This window comes from Pongo pygmaeus, chromosome 1 (assembly GCF_028885625.2).
Source record: "Pongo pygmaeus isolate AG05252 chromosome 1, NHGRI_mPonPyg2-v2.0_pri, whole genome shotgun sequence".
In the NCBI taxonomy this organism is placed as follows: Eukaryota; Metazoa; Chordata; class Mammalia; order Primates; family Hominidae; genus Pongo; species Pongo pygmaeus.
This window is the reverse complement of record NC_072373.2, coordinates 186,490,492-186,511,026: the sequence shown is the minus strand read 5'-3', so window position 1 is coordinate 186,511,026 and position 20,535 is coordinate 186,490,492. Positions and strand designations below refer to the sequence as shown.

Genomic DNA, 20,535 nt, shown 5'->3' with positions numbered 1-20,535 from the left:
TGGGGTCAGGGCTCGGTGAAGCACCAAGGTGAGTCTGAACTCCCAGCCGGCACGCGCCGCCTGCCGGACCAAACACGGGAGGGGGCGGGGCCCTAGAGTCGCGGCGTGGTTTCCCGGGTGATGGCCACGCGGAAGAGGTGGGGCTAGGGCCCTGGTTCCCACTGCCTGGTTTCTGGGCCCCCGGCATCCGAGTCGGCCAAAAGCCGGGCAGAAGATAGCGCCAAGGACTGGCAGTTCCGGACCGGGCAATCCCAGCCGAGGGGACCAGCGGCAGAGCATGGGTGGGGCTTGGGAGAGGGCGGGGCCCGTAGAGGGGCGGGGTCTGGTGAGCGTTGCCGGCGGGTCCGCGGTACCTCCCGCACTCTGACCTGCGGCCCGTAGGTCCGAGCCAGGGACGGCGGCGTCGGTGAGTCATGCTCCGGCACTCCCCCTCGCTGTGGGAGCTGGTGGAGGAGCACGTTCCGCTCCGGGAGCGACCCGAAGTGAAGAGGATTCTGGGGGAGGCGCCGGTGGACCTGAGCCTGGAGCTGCGGGCGGAGGTGGGGAGAGGGAAGGTGGGCCACGCCCCTGCCCTGCCCCACGACTCGGATGATTTCCCATCTCCTGCGGGTCCCTGGCCCTGCCGGGTAACTCCCGAGATCCTATCCTGGTCTCCCCTTTGACTCCGCCCTCTCCCTCACTCCCCCAGCCCCCACCATTCCGGTCACTCCCCTCCCCAGTCGCAAGGTATCCCAGCTCTCCTTGCAGGTGGCGATGTTACGGGCACTGCTCCAAGAGGCTCGATCCTCTCAAGCCCCCAGCTTCCGCCCCATCTCTGACCCCTCTTCTCTTCTGGCACCACCGCCTCTCCTAAAGGACCTCTTGCGCCAGGAACTCCGGCAGTTGCTCCAGGGTCTCCGCCACAAAGCCATCTGTGAGGGCAGGTGGGAGCCTCAGGCCTGGGCCCTTTCCCTAGATACCAGGTGGGCTAGCCCTGCCCCTAACAAGGAGCCAGGGTTGCCTTTTCTGTGGTTTCCAGAAAGGAGCCTCTCAGCTTCCTTCCTGTGCACCTTCTGCAGGGACCAGGCCCAAGCTTGGGTCCAGTATAGCCCCAGGGTCCTGCACTTTGCCTTGGAGGAGCCCAGGTGTGATTTGCCAGAACAGGAGATATTCCAGATGAGAGGTGGTGGGCCCAGGTAAGGTGATGGTAGGAGAGAGGGATCTGTCCCTGCTTGGCAGAGGGCCCTAGCCCACTGGTGGGTTGCACCTGGCTCCATGCAGGAGATTCCAGTCACGGGCTGGGCACTTCCACCGCCACTTGTGATAGAGATCAGCCCATGAGGGCTACCGAAACCCAGAGGAAACACCTGCCTAGCCTGGGGACAGGCAAAGCTTCCTGGAGAAAGTGGTTTGATCTGCGTGTTGTAGTATGAGGAACAGTTTTCAGGGAGATGAAAGAGAAGAGCTTTGTAGGAAGAGGGAAAAAAGGAAGCCATGTCCAGCAGGTGGTTGTTCCTCCGGCCTAGAGAACAGGAGTGAGGGCTGGGCTAGGGAGGCAGGGAGAGCTGAAGAGGATGGCCACAAATGGTATTTACAGCTGGGACTGAATGAGATAAAATATTCGTAAGTGGATGGCAGCAACTTCTTATTCTAATCCTCACACAGCCTGAGGAGGTGGGCAAAATCTCCATTTTGCTCAAAAAGAAATTAAAGGCCGGGCATAGTGGTTCATGCCTGTAATCCCAGCACTTCGGGAGGATGGCTTGAGGCCAGGAGTTTGAGATCAGCCTGGGCAACACAGGGAGACCCCATCTTTACAAAAAGTGAAAAAAAAATTAGGTGAGGTGGCACACGCCTGTATTCCCAGCTACTTAGGAGGCTGAGGTGGGATAATTGCTTGAGCTCAGGAATTCGGGGCTGCAGTGAGCTATGATTGCACCTGTGCACTCCAACTTGGGTGACAAAGACCCTGTCTCTAAAAAAAAAAAAAAGAAGAAGAAGAAGCCTGGGCAACATAGTGAGACCCCATCTGTGCAAAAAATTGAACAGGTGTGGTGGCGCACACCTGTAGTCCCAACTACTCAGGAGGCTGATGTGGGAAGAGCACTTGAGCCCGGGATGTCAAGGCTGCAGTGAGCCAAGATGGTGCTACTGTACTCCAGCCTGGGCAACAGAGCACAATCTTGTCTCAAAAAAAGAAAAAAAAAAAAGGAAAAGAAACTAAAGCTCAGAAGCGATAAGTGATTTGCCTGAAGTCACACACAATGAAGGGTGGCAGAGCTCATTTGCAAACCTAGGCTCCCAAACACTTACTCTTTGCACTATATTATATTGCCTTTGTGAGAAAAGAAACAGTTGTCTAGAAGTGATATTTGGGTCCTGAAGGCCTGGGGTGAGCAACATGGGGAGAGTGATGGTGACTTCATTGCCAGCAGCGGTCACAGAGATCTCAGCATCATCAAGGACCAACTGAACGTGTCCAACATTGACCAGGTGGCCAGACACCTGAGGTGAGGCCCAGGGGCACCTGTGTGTGTGTAGGCAGGGGTGGAGACAGGGATGGATCTTGAGGTGCTGGGATTGTGAGACAGGAGGTGGGTAATATACTTGGTGGGGAGACCCATGTGCGTAAGGCTGAGAGGTGGAAAGAGCTGGCTGCTATAGAGCTAGTGAGGTTGCTTTCAGGAAGCAGCCAAGTACAGATGCCATGGCCGAGCATGATGGTGCATGCCTATAATCCCAGCAATTTGGGAGGCCGAGGCAAGAGGATCATTTGGGCCCAGGAATTTGAAACCAGCTTGGCCAACATGGCAAAACCCCATCTCTACCAAAACAAATACAAAAATTAGCTGGGCGTGGTGGTGCACGCCTGTACCAGTTACTTGGGAGGCTGAGGTGAGAGGGGATTGATTGAGTCCTGGAAGGTAAGGCTACAGTGAGTCATGATGGATGGCAGAGCAAGACCCTGTTTCTTTCTTTCTTTCTTTCTTTTTTTTTTTTTTTTTTCTGAGATGGAGTCTTGCTCTGTCGCCCAGGCTGGAGTGCAGTGGCGCGATCTTGGCTCACTGCAAGCTCTGCCTCCCGGGTTCACACCATTCTCCTGCCTCAGCCTCCTGAGTAGCTAGGACTACAGATGCCCACCACCATGCCTGGCTAATTTTTTTGTATTTTTAGTAGAGACGGGGTTTCACCATGTTAGCCAGGATGGTCTCGATCTCCTGACCTCATGATCCGCCCATCTCAGCCTCCCAAAGTGCTGGGATTACAGGCATGAGCCATCGCGCCTGGCCGACCCTGTTTCAAAAATAAATATAAATATCTTGACACAGGGGTAGCCACAGAGGATTTCAAGCAGAGGAAGGGCTGTGATGTGGGGGAAGATGAAGGCAAGAAGAATCACAGTGCAGAAGTGTGGGAGAGAGAAGGATGCCTGCCAGGGTGAGGCAGGCGAGGGGAAGACACTTCCTGCCCAGAAAGAGCCTTGCAGGGGCCAGAAGTCTATGCTGGGGCAGCCCCCAAGCAGCAGAGGGCAGTGTGGGCTGAGGAATGACAGGTTGGGTGGGGCTCCTGCTGAGGCTGGAGGTTGGGGCCATGTGGTGGACTCAGCTGAGCCCTGGTCCTGTGTCTCGGGTTCTGGCTGCTGCTCCCTCATGTCCCAGGGGCCTTCTGGAGAAGGAGTGTCACACCTTGGAGAGGGAGATCCCCATCCTGCAGGTGAGCCGCAGCCCTGGGCCCTCCCCCAAGCCTCACTGCTGAGCGTAGACGCTCACCTGGGTGAGACCCATGTACCTGTGTGCATACATAGGTGCATGTACAGGCTGTGTGAGTCCTGCATCCATTTCTCAGGGGTGCATGCTTGCGTGCACCTGCAAAATCCTGGAGGCCCAGGATTCTAGTTGAGCCCTTAAGGCCAGGGCCAACCGTTTTAGGTCTTTTGCCTCCTTCCTTTACCTAAGTCTGGGTACAGGCGCCACCACTATCTTGCCAAACTCAGCTCTTCCGCAAGGCTGGTATTCCCTGGGGAACGTGGCTGCCCTCACGGTGGATGGGCTGAAGGGGCTGCACAGGCCTGCCCTGGGGATCTTGGCCTCTGTATCCTGCCTTGCCCCACCCCTGCCATGAGTCTGGGCACTGACGCAGCTCTCCCTGCAGCGCTGCCTGGAAGAGGAGTATATGAGGCCTTGCTACCCCTCTGAGGCAGCCCTGGAGCCCACCCTGGCAGGTGAGGACACGGAGCAGGGCCCAGAACACCCAGCCTCCTGCTCCCACCCCACACTTGTACACACGCTAGAAGAGCTGGGCACTGTCTCAGCCCAATCTCTCCTTCAGAGCTAAAGGAACAGAAGAAGGTCATGGAGCAGGAGCTGCAGGCATCTATGGGGCCTTCTTGTGTCTCTCCCAACCACAGGTAAACCACAACAGTAGACACAGGGCAGGGTGGACTGAAGGATCAGACCACCACCCCTCACAGTTACTCTTTCTTGTCCAGGCAGCGGCCCTTGGGGTCCTCCACACAGGGCCTCAGACCCCCGCTTCCCCTCTGCGGGGTTGCACCTCTCCAGTGCTGCCTGCCTGCACCTCCTCTGGAGCCCTGCCTTCGACCTCGAGGCCAGTCCGCTACCCACCGCTGGGGACGGCAGCTTCAGTGCAGCCCCAGGGCAGGGCCAGCTTCCACACCTATGTCCAGTGCAGCACCCCAGGCCCCAGCCTGAAGGGCTGGTCACCGAGTAGGCTCTGGCTTCTGCCAGGGCACACCTGTCTGCCGCTGCCGCCTCAGCTGCTTTGGCCCAGCCAGCTTCAGATCTGGTCTTGGATGAGCTCTCGCCAGGACCCCAAGGCTGTTGGTCTGTCTGGCCCTTGCCCCACCCCCTTGCCAGATCCCTGGTGTCTGGAGCTGAGTGGCTGGGCATCGGTCCCAATCATCAAAGCCTTTGGCCTTTCTCCTCCCAGGCCTCCACAAAGGGCCTGGCAGACAGAGGTCTCATTCCAGCCTAACTCTTGTCCCCTGGGGGACCCAGACAAAGCACAGCAGCCGCTCAGAGACAGGAATAGAAATTTCATTAAAATCTATGGACTTTAAAATCCTAGTGGTGCACGATGGGCAGGGATGGGCGGCGCACCGTTATTGCTACAGAGGATTAGAGGTGGCTTGGCCGGGGCTGTCACTGCACAGAGGACGGACAAATGAACACTTCGGGGATGCAGACACTTCAGAAGGGGCTCCCGCTCCAGAGAGGGGAGGGGCATGTGGGCTGGGGCCATTTGGCACATGAACGAGGGCAGCACATTCGGGAAGACTGGGCCTTTAGCCTGATGGAGGGAGGGCAAGGGGGTGTCGTGCAGGGTCCCCTTCCCCGGGGTGCTGGGCTCAGACCTCCTGTGGAGCAGCCCCCACCCCATCCCCCAGAAACAAATGCTTTGGGCAGGCTGCTGGGTCACAGGCCTCTGCTGGCTGGGCCTGACAGCCAGGGCTGGAATGAGGGGCAGAGACCCCGGAGCAGCCCAGTGAGGTGCAAGCAGGCCTGGAAGACAGACTGGACCCGAGGCTGGGGGCGAGGAGGTGGCGACCACGGAGAATACAATGTTTACAAAAATAATTACACAGATAAACAGGGCTGGGCAGCACAGCCTGACAAGTAACACTGTGCAGCCCCCCAGCCCCTCATCCTGCCCCTAGGGAGGAATAGCCAAATGTGCCTGGCAGAGGCTGGGGTCTGCTCTGAGGGCAGGAGCACTAGTCATGGGGCTGGAGGCCCACCCAGAACCTCAGCTCAGGGCAGGGTATAAGGGTATCAGAGGCCATGTAAAGCCATCCAGGCCGCTGGGGACCTGGCCGGAGACCCCTCCAAAGTGCTTTGGACCTCCCAGCAACCCTCCACTCCCACCCCTTCCCCCAGCTGCCATCTTGGCATCCAAAGGACGTGTAAACACTGGGGACACGAGCATGAATGACTGCACTAGCAGTGGTGACCAAGGTGACAGCAGCCGTCCTGGCCAGGGCGTGGCAGGGGGCAGGCAGAGACACCTGGCCTCTGCCTCACCAGTCTCTGCGGTGGGAGCACGGGGTGGGGGTGGGGCCACTCCCCTGGCAGCTGTGCTCATATCCGGGAGTCCTGGAGGCGGCTGGAGCCGTTACTGCCCACAATGGGGATCTGGGCCTTGTCCGGGTGCAGTGGCTGGACCTCGAAGCCGTCCTCAGGAGAGGGGGCTATGGTGGGGGCGTAGCGCCCTGTCCGGTGCTCCAGGAGGGCAGGGCCCCAGTCTCTGCTTGGCTTTGTGGCATTTTTCAAACGCTGCATGAGGTAGGCATGGGGCACAGGGGCAGGGCACGTCAGGAGGGAGCCCTTAAGCCCCTTCCAGCCGGCCCCTCCCATTTCGCCTGGCTACCCAGCATGTCCCTGCCCTCACCTGGAGGAGGGTGTCCCCGTCTGTGCGGCAGAGCCGGAACATGGCGTAGAGGGGGATGCAGAGGACGGAGGACAGAGCCATGAGGAAGCCAATGGCCACGGCCCAGCCTGGGTACTGGTAGTGGTTGTAGGTGATCGGCTGGTACTGGATCACAGTGAAAACTAGAATAAACTGCACGGGGCAGGTGTGGGAGTGGGCGTGAGGCCGGCCCAGAGCCCAGACCCCAGGCCATCCCTCTACCAGCACCCTTTCCTCTCTGGTTTCCCAAACTAGAAAAGGGCATTTGGGGCAGAACAGGGACAGCTGTCAACATCTGGGCCGTGGAAGAAGCAGGCAGGGCCAGGGGGCCGGAGCGCGGTGAGTGGGAAGGCTCTGCGGAAGGGAGAAGTCTGTCTTTGCCACAGTCCTGAACTGGCCAAGCACAGTCGAGCTGCTGCTGCCTTTGGAATCAGTCAGTTCTGCTTGCTATGGCTCCCCGTGGCCAACTGAAGTAAGGCCACATCCTGGGCCTTTAGGCTGTCACCTGGCAGTGTGACCTCAAATTGTCTTGCCGGCCACACTACCCCGCCCTCAGTCACACACAGTGTTTCCCACCCACTCTTCATTTATTCTGGGGAATCATCCTCTGCATCTTCCTCTGTCAAACCCTATGCCAGTGCCCGTTCCTTCAAGAAGCCATCCCAGATTTCCTGTTTCCTTCTGCAGGGCCTCCCCACGGCGTTTTCCACCTGCTTCCCTTAGAGTGACTTGGTTTAATGTTTCCATAGATCTGGGAGCTCCTGGGATTGCATCAACTCTGGGGGTGCAGTGCCCAGTACAGTGCCTGCCACAGTCTCTTGTGTTGATTTGAACTGATTTGTGCAGCGAGGCAGAGGAGGATGGAAAGAGGGTAGGGCAAAGCCCTGCCTGTCTACGGCCGTGGAGACAGGGACATTCAGCCTGGGGAAGCTCCATGGGCTAGAAATGGTGAGTGTCAGGCTGCGGTGCTTTAGGGAGCCTCCTTGGAAAGAGATGAGTGAGATTGGAAATAAAACTTGTGGCTGCAGTAACAAAAGGAGTGAAAGGAGGCAGAAACACAGGCAGTGGCTGGCAGGCCACCCAGAGGGCCTGGCGGGGGAAGGGCGGGGGGGGGTCCCAGTACCCTCCTCCTGAGCCTCCAGCTGCATCCTGGAGCACAGGGCCATATTCTAGAATGCAAGCCCCACATCCAAATTGGGGGACCCTCCGGAGACACTGCACACGATGGGAGCTTATAACAGGTTTCCTGAATGGAACAGATCCTGACCTACGTGTGGACAAATCCTTCGTTTGAGCTGACAGAAAGGTGGAGTTTGTCAAAAAGAGCTTTTCAGAAATATGAAAAAGGAAAGCCCCCAAAGAAAACACAACAGGCCAGAAAGCCAGGCTGGAGTTACCCCAAGGAGAGGACTCTAGGCTCCCCTAAAGGTAACTCCAGCCTGGCTTCCTGGGCGCAGGAAGGGGCCCGCCTGCTGTGCCTCAATCTTGTGGAGACACCGGATCCCAGCCAAGGCTGCCCCTACAGATCCTTCTTGTGCTTGTCTCCTTCCTGCCCCCGGCCTTGGCAGGTGCTCCCTGGTCCCTCCCCAGGACATCAATCTAGTCTGAATGCTGGCAGACCCTCTGAGCCACAGAGGCTGAGCTCCCGTTGGGCCACAGCCCCAGAAGGCATGGCACTCTGGGGTGGTGGTGCCTGCCCTCCCCTGCCTCCCACCACCGAGACTTCCGTTCCTCCTGTTTCAAAGCTGGGCCAGTGGCCAGAGGGGGAGCCTGTGCCAGGCTCGGGAACATCCTATAACCTACAGGGTGGAGGCCTCAGCCCTCCACGGGCCTTTATTCAGAAACATGAGCCACAGGGGAAGTCCAGTGCTGAGCCCCCTGTGCCACCGAGGCATTAAACATGACAAGAGTGTGGCTCTGAACACTGCCTGGGCCACTGGGCCAGGCCTCTGACTGTCACTCAGAGGTGGCCCTGCCTGTCCTCTGTGGAGTGACCATTACACTGTCAATACCTGCCTTCCCCAAATCCCACACCAAACAGGAAGGAGCCAAGTCATATGATTTTGGCCCCTGGACCGTTCCTCCCTCCTGCAGAGGTGTTTCTAGTGTGGTGCTGGCCCAGGCTTGGAATTGGACTACCTGATTTGAATTGTGGCTCTGCCTCTTATTAGTTGTGTGACCATGGGCCAATTACTTAACATCCCCGTGCCTCAGTTTCCTCATCTGTAAAGTGGGGATAACAATGACACCTTGGAGAGCTCTATCACGGGTTACATGGGAATGGTGTGTGGAAAGTGCCTGCTTCCTTGCCATGGTGGATTCCTTCCACCAATTCAGCTCCCTGATGGGAATTTCTCAGCTGTTGAATATTCATAAAACCTGGAACTCCCCTTCCCAAGCCACCCACCTCACTGCCTGGAAGGCTTGCAAAGTTGCCCCCATGCAGAGCTGACATCTGACTCCACAGCCTGGTCTACCAGCCTTGGGCTGCTGCTGGAACACTGGTTCCCACCACATAGCCAAGGCCCCGGAACACCCTCCCTAGAGGGAGGGGAGATGAGGCCAGCAGGCAGAGGGTGACACGCTATCGATATTGACTCCTGAGTCCCCGGGGGTGCCAGGCAGGAATGTCTGAGCAATGTCTGCAGTCAAATACAGGCTGTGGCACTCCCCTCCTAACCTGAGGCCAGGGCCTGGGCAGCTCTGAGTCGCCACACGCCTCTCTGACTCCCTCCAACCTCCCTCAGCCTCCCAAAGGCCAGAGCCATGGGTATGGAGCTCCGGCCAGGTGCAGGAGCTCCCACTGTCCCTCCGCTGGGTCCCAAGAGATGGACACATGGCCAAGGAGCAGCAGGGGAAGGGAGGGGCCGGCCAGGAGACTCACAAAGATGATGGCGGGAGAGACGAAGCGCCAGCAGATCTGAAAGAAGAGGGGCGGTGGGAATCCCAGCATCATCTGGATGTCCTGGAAGTAGTTCCGGTGCCCTGGAGAGACGGGGGGTCAGCAGGCCCGCAGGACAGAGTGGGCGGGCCAAGGGCCGGGTCGCGGGAGGCCGGAGGCTTGAGTGCTCACCATAGATGTACATGATGGCCACACACATGATGCAGGAGATGACCACCAAGGAGAAGCTGGCCGCATAGTTGTCCATCAGCAGCAGCCAGTAGATGCCTGCCTGGGGAACAGCGGGCGGCTGTGGGAGGCGCCTGCAGCCTGGGCTCCCCGACCCTTCCCTCACGTCCTGGCAACTCTGGGCCAGCCCTTCCCTTACGCAGCTCTTACCTGGCTGGTGAGGGGGATGCCCAGCAGGAAGCCAGCCACAGCCACGCCCAAGGTCACATAGGTCTTTTTCTGCAGGATCCACTCATTCCCCACCTCATCCACAATGGCTGTGACCAGCGTCTCCAGGAGGCAGAACTGCAGGATGTGGCTGTCAGATCGGGGACCTGCCCCTTGTTCCTGTCCCCTCCCTTCCCCCAGCCTCCGGTCCATGTCCTGCACCTCGTACCTGAGTGCCCAGCCCCAGCAGGATAAGCATGAAGAAGAAGAGCAGAGACCACAGCGGGGAGATGGGAAGTAGTGTGAGGGCCTCGGGGTAAGCCACGAAGGCCAGGCCAGGGCCATGGTCTGCCACGCGGGACACATCCACGCCCAGGTGATTGGCCATGAAGCCGAGGATGGAGAAGATGACGAAGCCAGCATAGACGCTGGTGGCACAGTTGGTGATGCTGATGATGACACTGTCCCTGATGGGGAGGAAAACAGAGTTCAGCTTCCCTCTCCCCAGTTTGGGCCAAGAGGAGACATGGAGACACGGAAAGTTCTAGGAACAAAGGCGACCCCAACTCTTTTTTTTGGAGTGGGAGACAGGGTCTCACTCTGTTGTCCAGGCTGGAGTGCAATGGCGCTATCACAGTTCACTGTAGCCTTGACCTCTTGGTCTCAAGCAATCCTCCCACCTCAGCCTCCTAAGTAGCTGGGACTACAGGTGTGTGCCACCACACCCAGCTAATTTTCTTTTTTATGCTTTATAAAGAAAGATGGGGTCTCACTATGTTGCCCAGGCTTGTCTTGAATTCCTGGGCTCAAGTGATCCTCCCGCCTTGGCCTCTCAAAGTGCTGGGATTACGGCATGAAGTACTAAGCCTGGCCCCCAACTCCTTTTCTGGTCTGTTCTGGGCATTTTTAAGTGAGCCTGAGCTGCCTGAGTCCTCACAGACCCCTGGGACATCACTGTCCCCATCTCTCTTCTCTCTCCTGCCTAAACCTCTCTCCCCATTCTCCAACAACTTTATCCAGAACCAGTATTCCCAGAACCGCAAGATCATGAGGGAAAAGGAGGCCTGGTGGGCCCACGGCTTCACTGGAGCTGGGATCAGGCTGCAGAGAAGGCAGGAAGGGGGCAGCCTTAGCCCGGCAGGGAGCACTCACCGGTAACAGTTATTGTGGAACTTGTTGTAGGAAGCCATGGTGATGAGGCCTCCCCATGCGCAGCCCAGTGAGTAGAAGATCTGGGAGGCAGCATCACCCCACACCTGCAGGGAGGGACTGGCAGGTGAGGAGCTGTGGGCAGAGGCAGGCACCTCCCTGGCGCCTCCCCAACCCCCTTCCGGTTTCCCTCACTTCCCACCTTGGCCTCCAGGATCTTGTCCCACTGCGGGGTTAGGTAGTACATGATGCCGTTGAAGGCTCCCTCCAGGGTCACTCCACGGACAAAGAGAATGGTCAGCACCACATAGGGGAACGTGGCCGTGAAGTACACCACCTGGCACAAGAGAGCTCCATGGACTCTTCTGGGCTCTCCCCTCCCCTGGGCACCACCACCCTGGCTCCCTAATCACTACCAGCCCCCCGGTCCCTCTCCTGCTCCGGAGTCCCTTCAGCATCCCCTCCCTGCAATACACACATAACCCAGGTAGGGGGCAGGGTCTTTCTGGGTGGGCACAGACCCTGCCGGGGGAGGGATACTTGCTTTCCCTGAAGACTTGACCCCTCGGATGAGGCAGAGGAAGACGACCACCCAGGAGACACCGAGGCAGCCAAGGAGGGGCAGCCGCACCTCCCCAAAGTTCCCGATGTCGTCTGACAGCTTCAGCACGTACAGCCTGGGAAGGGGAGACTCTGTCACTGAGGGCCAGCCGCCGCTGCCCAGCAACAAATTCCCAAGGCCCAGGGCCCACCTGGCCTGTACCCTCCTTTGTCATGAGGTCCCAGCAGCCACCTTGTGTGACATGGGAGCTACTTCAGGGGCCCAGCCCTGGCTGGCCCAGTCCCCTCCACCTGCTGCAGCCCCTGGGGAGCCCGACACAGTCCACTGCTCTGCAGCCTTTCCCAGGCCCTTCAAGGGCTCCTGGAGGCCACACCCCAGGCTTGGGTGGTCTTCCTAGTCCCTGCACGAGGAGATCTCCTTGTCCCCAGTTGGGCTCAGCCCAGATCCTTGTTTGCACATTTCTCCCTTCAGGAATGCCTTTTCCTCATCCTGTCAGGTGTCACCTCCTCGAGGAAGCCATCTGTGAGCATTTCACGTGCACCAATTAGCTCTATCTCTGATAAATTAAGGGAAGCAGTGGAATGCTTAGTAAAGATTGGACCCTGGCCGGGTGTGGTGGCTCACACCTGTAATCCCAGCACTTTGGGAGGCCGTGGTGGGCGGATCACCTGAGGTCAGGAGTTCAAGACCAGCCTGGCCAACATGGTGAAACCCTGTCTCTACAAAAATTAGCCGGGCATGATGGCGGGTGCCTGTAACCCCAGCTACTCAGGAGGCTGAGGCAGGAGAACTGCTTGAACCCAGGAGGTGGAGGTTGCAGTGAGTGGAGATTGTGCCACTGCACTCTAGCCTGGGCAACAAAGCAAAAGTCCATCTCAAAAAAAAAAAAAAAAAAAAAAGATTGGACCCAAATTTCTCCCCTCTGGGTGGCTCCATCTGGCACCCTATGCCATACCAGCTGTGATCTTTTGATCAATCAGACATTTACGTGCCCGGGCCTGTGCTAGGTGCTGGGCATACAGGCCTGCAGGGGCATCTCCCCAGCTCTCAGGGAAGAGGGCAGAAAACAACTGCTCTACCTCCAGCACCAGCATTCAAAGTAAAGAAACCATTTCTTGTTTGAAGGATTTTTTTTTTTTTTTTTTTTTTGACACAGTCATGCTCTGTCACCCAGGCTGGAGTGCATTCATGCGATCTGGGCTCACTGCAACCTCCGTCTCCCAGGTTCAAGCGATTCTCCTGCCTCAGCCTCCCGAGTAGCTGGGATTACAGGTTTGCACCAATACGCTGGGCTAATTTTTGTATTTTTAGGAGAGACGGGGGTTTCACCCTGTTGGCCAGGCTGGTCTCAAACTCCTAACCTCAGGTGACCCACCTGCCTCGGCCTCCCAAAGTGCTGGGATTACAGGCGTGAGCCACCACACCCGGCCTGAAGGATTTTTTAATACTTTGTCTAAACATACATGCTAAACAGGTAGTGTTTTATATTATTATTATTGAGACAGGGTCTTGCTCTATAGCCTAGGCTGGAGTGCAATGGCACAATCATGGCTCACTGCAGCCTCGACCTCCCAGTCTCAATCGATTCTCTCACCTCAGCCTCCCAAGTAGATGAGACTACATGTGTGCACCACCATGCCCAGCTAATTTTTGTGTTTTTTGTAGAGATGTGGTATCGCCATATTGCCCAGGCTGGTCTCGAATGCCTGGGCTCAAGCGATACTCCTGCTTCGGCCTCCCAAAGTGCTGGGATTACAGGCGTGAGCCACTGCACCTGGCCTATATTATTTTTGACTGCAAGAATACAGCATTACAGTGTTAGGGACTGAAGAGTTTAAAAGGCTAGCCTGGAAACCAAATGATGAATTCTAGCTTTATTTTTATGGTACCATATTCTGTTTTTTGTTTTGTTTTGGTTTTGGACCACATGCTTTTGAGATCAAACAGCCTAAGGACATTTGGAACCCAACATATTTACAAATGACCTCTTGACACATGACATCTCCAGAATTACTCTGCATTGCTTTAAAAATGTCTCCACATGACAAATCTTATTTCCCCAGCCAGGTGGTGAGTGCCTCGAGAACAGGACCCTCAGGAACAGGTCCCACAGGGGCTGTGGTTGTGCTGCCTGAGCTCCTATCAGCAGTCTTAGTGATTTAGGCTGCATTATCTCATTTTGTCTTTAAAACCAGGTAGGTATCACGACCGCCCGATTTCATGGACAAATGACTCTGAACGACCTCCCAAGGCCACAGCTAATAAGCGGCAGAGCCAGGATTTTAGAGGAGTCTGTGTGACTCCAGAGCTGCCATGAAGACCCTGGGGGACAGGAGCTGGGCCCCACAGGGACTGCAGAAGTGAGAAGGCCTGGTCATGAGTTTAGGACCCAGTAGCAGGTATCAGACCAGCACAGGGGACTGGAAGGCAAGATTGTGAAGAGGGTGGCGAGGGAGGGGAGGACCCTGAGTGAGAAGGGTGAGTGGGCAAGAGGCAGACATGGGCTCAGAAATCTGCCCTTTGAGCTTCTCTCGCTTTAGAGTCTCTTCATCTTACTTTTGATTAGCTTCCCTCATTCGTAAAATGGTGATTTCTAAAATCCCTACACAAGCTACCTAACAGGGTTTTTGTGGCACTCCAGTGAGATCGTGCAGCTGTTCAAAGGGTCGTTGGAGAGTGTGGACTAAACACCTGCACAGCCACCCCCATCTAATTCACCCCGGCACACCCAGCAACAGCAGCACCAGACGGGCGCAACACACACAGATTCTGACACAGCGACTGCTGCCTAGCTCCTTAACCTCTGAATGGCAGCCTCTGAATCTGAAAATATGGATACTAATATCTACTTAGATAATATGCCTGGCATGTAGTAGGTGCTCAACAATAAGGGTGCTTCCTTTCCTCCCTTGCTGAAGCCAGCCTGGGTTGCTCTCTTCAGGGCCATTTCCCTGGATCTCCAGGAGAGGGCAGCAGGGAGCCGTGCTGCCGGGAAGGTATCCTGCATGGGACAGTGGCCAGTTAGGCAGGCCTGGCTCCAGCCCGCGCTGGGGAGTAGAGTGCAGCGGCTCCACCAGCCAGATTTCTTTGAAGGCTCTTCCCCTCTGATTTTACTGGATAAAATCTCTAGAGCTTTGCCCTGGGTGGGCCCAGGGCTGGGAATCTCTGGCAGTTAGCCCCTGGGACAACCACCACTGGAGCATCTGGGGGTGGGGTTGCACAAGGCTTTGTGTTTCTGGGAGCTTCCAGGAAGGTTCATCACCCCAGACTAGACCAAGTTGCCCAGTCCACATCATGCCTCAAATGTGGTAAAACGCCTCACTCGGCAGTATCTGCTCGTTCTCCCATCGGACGGCAGCTCCGTGAGGACAGTGTCTTCCTCTCTGCCCTCTCTCCCCTCTGAGAACAGTACCTGGTACCTAGTAGGTGCTCAAGAAATCGGCTGGGTGCGGTGGCTCACGCCTGTAACCCCAGCACTTTGGGAGGCCGAGTACCTGGTACCTAGTAGGTGCTCAAGAAATCGGCTGGGTGCAGTGGCTCACGCCTGTAACCCCAGCACTTTGGGAGGCCGAGGTGGGTGGATCACCTGAGGTCAGGAGTTCGAGACCAGCCTGGCCAACATGTTGAAACCCTGTCTCTACTAAAAATACAAAAACAAGCCAGGCGTGATGGCAAGTGCTTGTAATCCCAGCTACTAGGGAGGCTGAGGAATGAGAATCGCTTAAACCCGGCAGGCGGAGGTTGCAATGAGCTGAGATCGTGCCACTGCACTCCAGCCTGGGCAACAGAGTGAGATTCCGTCTCAAAAAAAAAAAAGAAATCATCTGTCCATTCAGTTCCAGGTGTATTTTTTAAAAAGAAAATAAATGTTAGGATGTTAAAAATTAAAAAAATAAAAGACAAATGAAATGACCTGTCTGGTAACTGAGTGCCTGAGTCTGCCCATGCCCCTCTGGGGGACAACAGCTGTGTTCTCTATGCTCTAGGTCCTTGAGAATAGTGGCCCCGTCTTACCTGTCTTTGAGTGTGTCTACAGCCCAGCCCAGAGGTTGGCACAGGGAAGCTGGGTCCTTCAGGGTCAGAGCACTTGGGCCAGGGTTTAGAGGCCCTGCGGTGACTTGCGGTATCCTCGGACCCTTGTGCATTTCAGCCATGGCTCTCCATCACATGTGGAGAAAGCCTCAAACCCTTCGCCTGGCATGGGAGGCCCTGTGTTATATGATGCCTGCTGGCCTCTTCTGTCTTGTCACTCAGCGTCCCACCTGCTCCCAACCCCAGCTCCAGTTTGCCTCCTTCTGGCCTCTGCTGACCTGCTCATGTGGTTCCCAATCTCTCTACTTTCCTCTCTCCCTTCTCTGGGAAGCTCTGACTGCCTGGTCTTGCCCCATCCCCTTAGCACCAAGCACTACCTCTTTGTGTCCCCGTGACACCCCTGCACATACCTGGACTGAGGCACCTGCCCTACTGTGATTAGCAATCTGTCTCCCCACTGCCCCATGAGCTCCTCAGGACAGGGGCTCTGGGCCGTTCATACCTACCATGGGGACACAGGGCCTGGCAGAGCAGAGGCTTGAATGTTGTGGAATGGTGGAGGCCTGCCAGCATGCCCCCAAAGCCCTCTGCCCAGGGGTTCCCCAGCAAGACACGGGGAATTTCCAACTGGTGGGTGGAGGGCACAGCAGGATGGCCTGAGACTCTGGTCTCTTTGTCGCCTCTGAACAAAACGTGCCAGGATGTCTTGATCACGGCACCCCCGGCTCAGAGACCTTCCATGGCATCTTTTGTTCTGCATCATCAAGTCTAAGCCTAATCCTGGCAAGTTCTTTACGAAGGCAGTGCCACTTCCTAGGCCACCTGAAGCCCATGCATTCTCCCCACACCTGTTACTCTCATCAGAGCAGGCTCCCTTCAGCCTTGGGGCCAGCCTCTGCTCATCTGGGACAGAGCCTTTGCCCACACTCTTCTTCTCCCCAGGATCTGCCCCCCTTTCCCCTGAGTCTCCCCTGAAGGCTGGTTGCTGGATTTCTGACAGCCTTCCTCATGGCTGCTCTGTAAAGATCCTGCAACTCAACATTCCATCTTCCATTGCTTTCTTTTTTTTTTTTTTTTTTTTTGAGACGGAGTCTTGCTCTGTCGCCCAGGCTGAAGTGCAGTGGCGCAATCTCAGCTCACTGCAAGCTCTGCCTCCTGGGTTCACGCCATTCTCCTGCGCCTGCCACCACGCCCAGCTAATTTTTTTTCTCTTTTTGTATTTTTAGTAGAGACAGGGTTTCACCGTGTTAGCCAGGATGGTCTCGATCTCCTGACCTCGTGATCTGCCCACCTCGGCCTCCCAAAGTGCTGGGATTACGGGTGTAAGCCACCGCACCCGGCCTCCATCTTCCATTGCTTTCTGTACATCAGGCTCTTCTCCTAAACTCTTCACTCACCTCTACCCTCTCCCAGCCCAGCAGCGGGCTGAACCTGCGGCAGGCACCCTACTTTATCTTCAGATGGCTGCCCAGTGGGGACAGGGTTGCCACCAGGTTCCCCCCACCCCAGGTCCTGCAGGTGCCTCACCTCCAGTACTCCTCGCTGGGGCTGGTCCTCTGGAGGCTGTGGTTGAGCAGGTGGGAGAGGTTGCTGGGCAAGGCGGCTGGCCGAGAGCCATTGGTGAGGTTGGAGGCGTCTAGCACACTGGCGCAGTCACGCGTGTTCCAGGGGTTATTGCAGTAAGCCCAGGGCAGCACGGGCGTCATGGACGAGAAGAAGTAGTAGAAGGCGATGCAGATGACCACATTGTAGTAGATGCCGATGTAGGTGGACACCACCATCATACCATAGCCCACGCCTGCAGGAGGGGAGGGGCAGGGGGGAGGAGCCTCAGCATCCAGCAGGAGGAGGTGAGGGGTGAGGTTAATAATTTCTTTTTTTCTTTCCTTCTTTTTTTTTTTTTTTTTTTGAGATGGAGTCCAGCTCTATCGCCCAGGCTCTGTCACCCAGGCTGGAGTGTAGTGGCGGAATCTTGGCTCACTGCAAGCTCCGCCTCCCGGGTTCAGGCCATTCTCCTGCCTCAACCTCCCGAGTAGCTGGGACTACAGGTGCCCGCCACCACGCCCGGCTAATTTTTTTGTATTTTTAGTAGAGACGGGGTTTCACTGTGTTAGCCAGGATGGTCTTGATCTCCTGACCTCGTGATCTGCCCACCTTGGCCTCCCAAAGTGCTGGGATTACAGGCGTGAGCCACCGCGCCTGGCCTCTTTTGTTTGTTTTTTTTTTTTGAGACGGAGTTTTTGCTTTTCTTGCCCAGGCTGGAGTGCAATGGCGCGATCTCGAACCTCCGCCTCCCAGGTTCAAGCAATTCTCCTGCCTCAGCCTCCCGAGTAGCTGGGATTAGAGGCATGCGCCACCACACCGGGATAATTTTGTATTTTTAGTAGAGATGGGGTTTCCTTTTTTTTTTTTTTTTTGACATGGAGTCTCCCTCTGTCTCCCAGGCTGGAGTGCTGTGGCACAATCTTGACTCACTGCAAGCTCCGCCTCCCAGGTTCACGCCATTCTCCCGCCTCAGCCCCCCAAGTAGCTGGGACTGCTGGCGCCTGCCACCACACCAGGCTAATTTTGTTTTTGTATTTTTAGTAGAGACAGGGTTTCACCGTGTTAGCCAGTATGGTCTCGATCTCCTGACCTTGTGATCCGCCTGCCTCGGCCTCCCAAAGTGCTGGGATTACAGGGGTAAGCCACCGCACCCGGCCAAGATGGGGTTTCTCCATGTTGGTCAGGCTGGTCTCAAACTCCTGACCTCAGGTGATCCGCCCACCTCGGCCTCCCAAAGTGCTGGGATTACAGGCGTGAGCCACTGTGCCCGGCCCGAGGTTAACAATTTCTAAGGGCCCAAGGGGCAGGCTGAGATGGAGGGCCAAAGGAAGGCCAGGTCAAGGTCTTGGTAGGGGTAAGTTGGCGGGGGCGGGGGGCGCAAAGGAGTTTTGTGTGTACACGTGGTAGGAGGGGAGGGTGGCGGCCAAGTAAACATGGGTCCCAGCATGCGTCCATGGCTTAGGCCATTGATGTGGGGCTCGGGGTCGGCATCAGGGCTCTACAGAGGTCAGCCGTGTTTGTACAGATGCGCGAGTTGGCACGGCCCTCAGAAGCCGTTGTGTGTTTGTGTATGTGTGAGCGAGTGCCCCGCCCAGGCCTCACCTTTGAACATGGGGCTGATCCTCCAGACCCCCAGGCACCCCTGGCTCGCAAACTGGCCGAAGGAGAGCTCCATGAAGAAGAGGGGGATCCCGCAGAAGATGAGCATGATGAAGTAGGGGAACATGAAGGCGCCTGGTAGGCAGGGAGAGGTCTGGCTCAGGAGTGGGCTTGGAGGGATCTCACCCTGGGCTTCCTGCTCAGAACTCAACAGCAAAACCTTCGCGATTGGGTAGGACCCAGGGAGGAGTGTGCCAGGCTTGAGTAGGAGCTGGGCTGAGGCTCACCACCCCCAGCCTGTCTCTCAACTTGACAGAGGCTCTCAGGAAGTCTGCTTGGAGTGGAATCCAGGCCCCAGAGCCTCCATACTTGGGTGGGATTTGATGGTTTAACCAAGCGATTTCACAAGCATAAGTTGCTGAGATCCTCAAAATCCCTGAACCATTTAGGGGGGCTGCTGAACCCCAGGGAACAGAACAGGGAGCCTTGGAGGGGGGTTAGGTCCTTTTCTCACCTCTCCTCACCTCAAAGGGGGCCAACTGGCAGGGCCAGGCCCGAACAACAGACTGCCAGGGTCTCGGGTGGCCTGCCTTAGGCAAAGGGTGCCTAAGCCAGGGATGGGGGCGAAGGAGGCCAGGGCCAGAGGCCAGCCTTTATCTGGAGTGAGTCTGTGCCAGGGAGAGGGTGGCCCAGGCCCTGGTGGGTGGGCTTTACCCAAGTGGGTGGTCCCTGCCCTGTGCCCACTGGGTACCTCCCCCGTTGCGATAGCAGAGGTATGGGAAGCGCCAGACATTGCCCAGGCCCACGGCATAGCCCACGCTCGTCAGTACAAACTCGATCTGGTTGCCCCAGTTGCCCCGTTTGAGGTTCTGGTCCCTCTTGGTGGCCTCGCTGGGCACAGCACCATTCTGTGGGGACAGGAGAGAAGCTACCATCAGCAAGGCATTTGTGCTCCATGCCTGACCCTCTGGGCCTCCCCCAGCAGGGAAACCGTGGACCCTCCAACACCCCTCCCCGGGCTTCCCCTCTGCTGGCAGGAGCTTCAGGCAGGCCTGGCAGAGGAGAGAAGCAGAGAGTAGTGGCTGCCAGAGGGCGCCAAGCAGAGCTTCCCTCACCAGCCCCACAGCACCCAGTGCCAGGTGCACAGCCCACCTGAGGAGCTGCTGCCAGCATCTGGGAGGCGGGACACTGAAGAGGGAGCTAGGGCCAGGAGCCCACAAGCCCCTCCAAAACCTCCCCTTGCCCCTCTGGGTAAGGATCTGGGAGCAGCTGAGCCTCATGCCAAGCAGCCAAGTCAGGCTGGGCACAAAGGGGCCTGTGTCCAGACAGCCCCCCCACCCGTCGCCTACCACATCACCAGGCTGAGCACGCTGCCCCTGGGCAGGCGACTGCGGGGGAGGGGAGGTTAGACCCCTCCCTCAGCTGAAGGCTTCTTCCTGGGGGCACAGAGTGGGCAGGGCTGGGGGGAAATGGGGGAGCAGCTGAGCCGGGACAGACCTGGGGAGGGCATTCTGGGACTCTAGGTGGGAGGGTCCGGGGAGCTAGCTACACTGCCCATGGCTGGGGAGCGGCCCTGGGGAGCTGACCTGGGCCATGGCTAGGGAGTGCTGGGCCATGAGTTGGGGAAGGAGACCAGAGTTGTAGGCCTCATGCCAGACTTTGAGGACAGACTCTGCTAGGGAAATAGAGGGAGTGGCTCCAGGAAAGGGTGGCAGGAAGAAGGATCTCTGAACAGGGAGAAGCGTCACCTGCAGGGGAGGGGGCCAAAGGGCAGGAGAGGCAGATGCGGGGATTTGCCCCAGGGAAGAATGTGGGGCCTGCAGGACTGGGCTGGTGGCCTGGGCCCCACTGAGGACAGCCCCTTGTGGAACCCCAGGCCCAAAAGCTGGAACTGGCTCTGCAAGTCCCTTGGTTAAAGAAGTCCCTTAATAAGTGCCATGCTCCTTCCACCTCCCTCCCACAGTGA

General features: G+C 57.1%; 2 protein-coding genes across 22 annotated transcripts in view; one reads left to right on the top strand and one right to left on the bottom strand.

Moving 5' to 3' along the window:
* The first annotated feature begins 99 nt into the window (after positions 1-99).
* CCDC24 (coiled-coil domain containing 24) lies at positions 100-5,061 on the top strand. Of its 14 annotated transcripts, none has more exons than XM_054491054.2 (8): positions 100-539; positions 856-923; positions 1,059-1,175; positions 2,415-2,489; positions 3,639-3,693; positions 4,132-4,201; positions 4,309-4,387; positions 4,469-5,061. In XM_054491054.2, the coding sequence occupies exons 1-8, from the start codon at positions 414-416 to the stop codon at positions 4,689-4,691; spliced, it is 813 nt and encodes a 270-aa protein (XP_054347029.1). In that variant the 5' UTR covers positions 100-413; the 3' UTR covers positions 4,692-5,061. The 14 variants fall into 14 exon arrangements, with proteins under 14 accessions (XP_054347029.1, XP_054347004.1, XP_054346998.1 ...); XM_054491029.2 differs by having other exon boundaries at positions 103-281; positions 689-923; XM_054491023.2 differs by having other exon boundaries at positions 106-539; positions 748-923.
* The window catches only part of SLC6A9 (solute carrier family 6 member 9), a 35,053-nt gene continuing 19,536 nt past the window's right edge, over positions 5,019-20,535 (bottom strand). For 2 of the 8 annotated variants that reach the window (XM_054490939.2, XM_054490929.2), the window contains 12 exons: positions 19,321-19,477; positions 18,573-18,704; positions 16,953-17,223; positions 11,376-11,508; positions 11,034-11,168; positions 10,835-10,938; positions 9,912-10,149; positions 9,686-9,820; positions 9,479-9,578; positions 9,290-9,390; positions 6,388-6,558; positions 5,019-6,272 (listed from right to left, as the gene is read on the bottom strand). In XM_054490939.2, the coding sequence (XP_054346914.1) occupies positions 6,078-6,272; positions 6,388-6,558; positions 9,290-9,390; positions 9,479-9,578; positions 9,686-9,820; positions 9,912-10,149; positions 10,835-10,938; positions 11,034-11,168; positions 11,376-11,508; positions 16,953-17,223; positions 18,573-18,704; positions 19,321-19,477 (1,872 nt within the window). In that variant the 3' untranslated portion in view covers positions 5,019-6,077. Of the gene's footprint in view, positions 6,273-6,387; positions 7,388-9,289; positions 9,391-9,478; positions 9,579-9,685; positions 9,821-9,911; positions 10,150-10,834; positions 10,939-11,033; positions 11,169-11,375; positions 11,509-16,952; positions 17,224-18,572; positions 18,705-19,320; positions 19,478-20,155; positions 20,318-20,535 lie in introns of those variants that run through there. The other 6 variants (XM_063656749.1, XM_054490951.2, XM_063656767.1 and 3 more) reach the window with 5 other exon arrangements.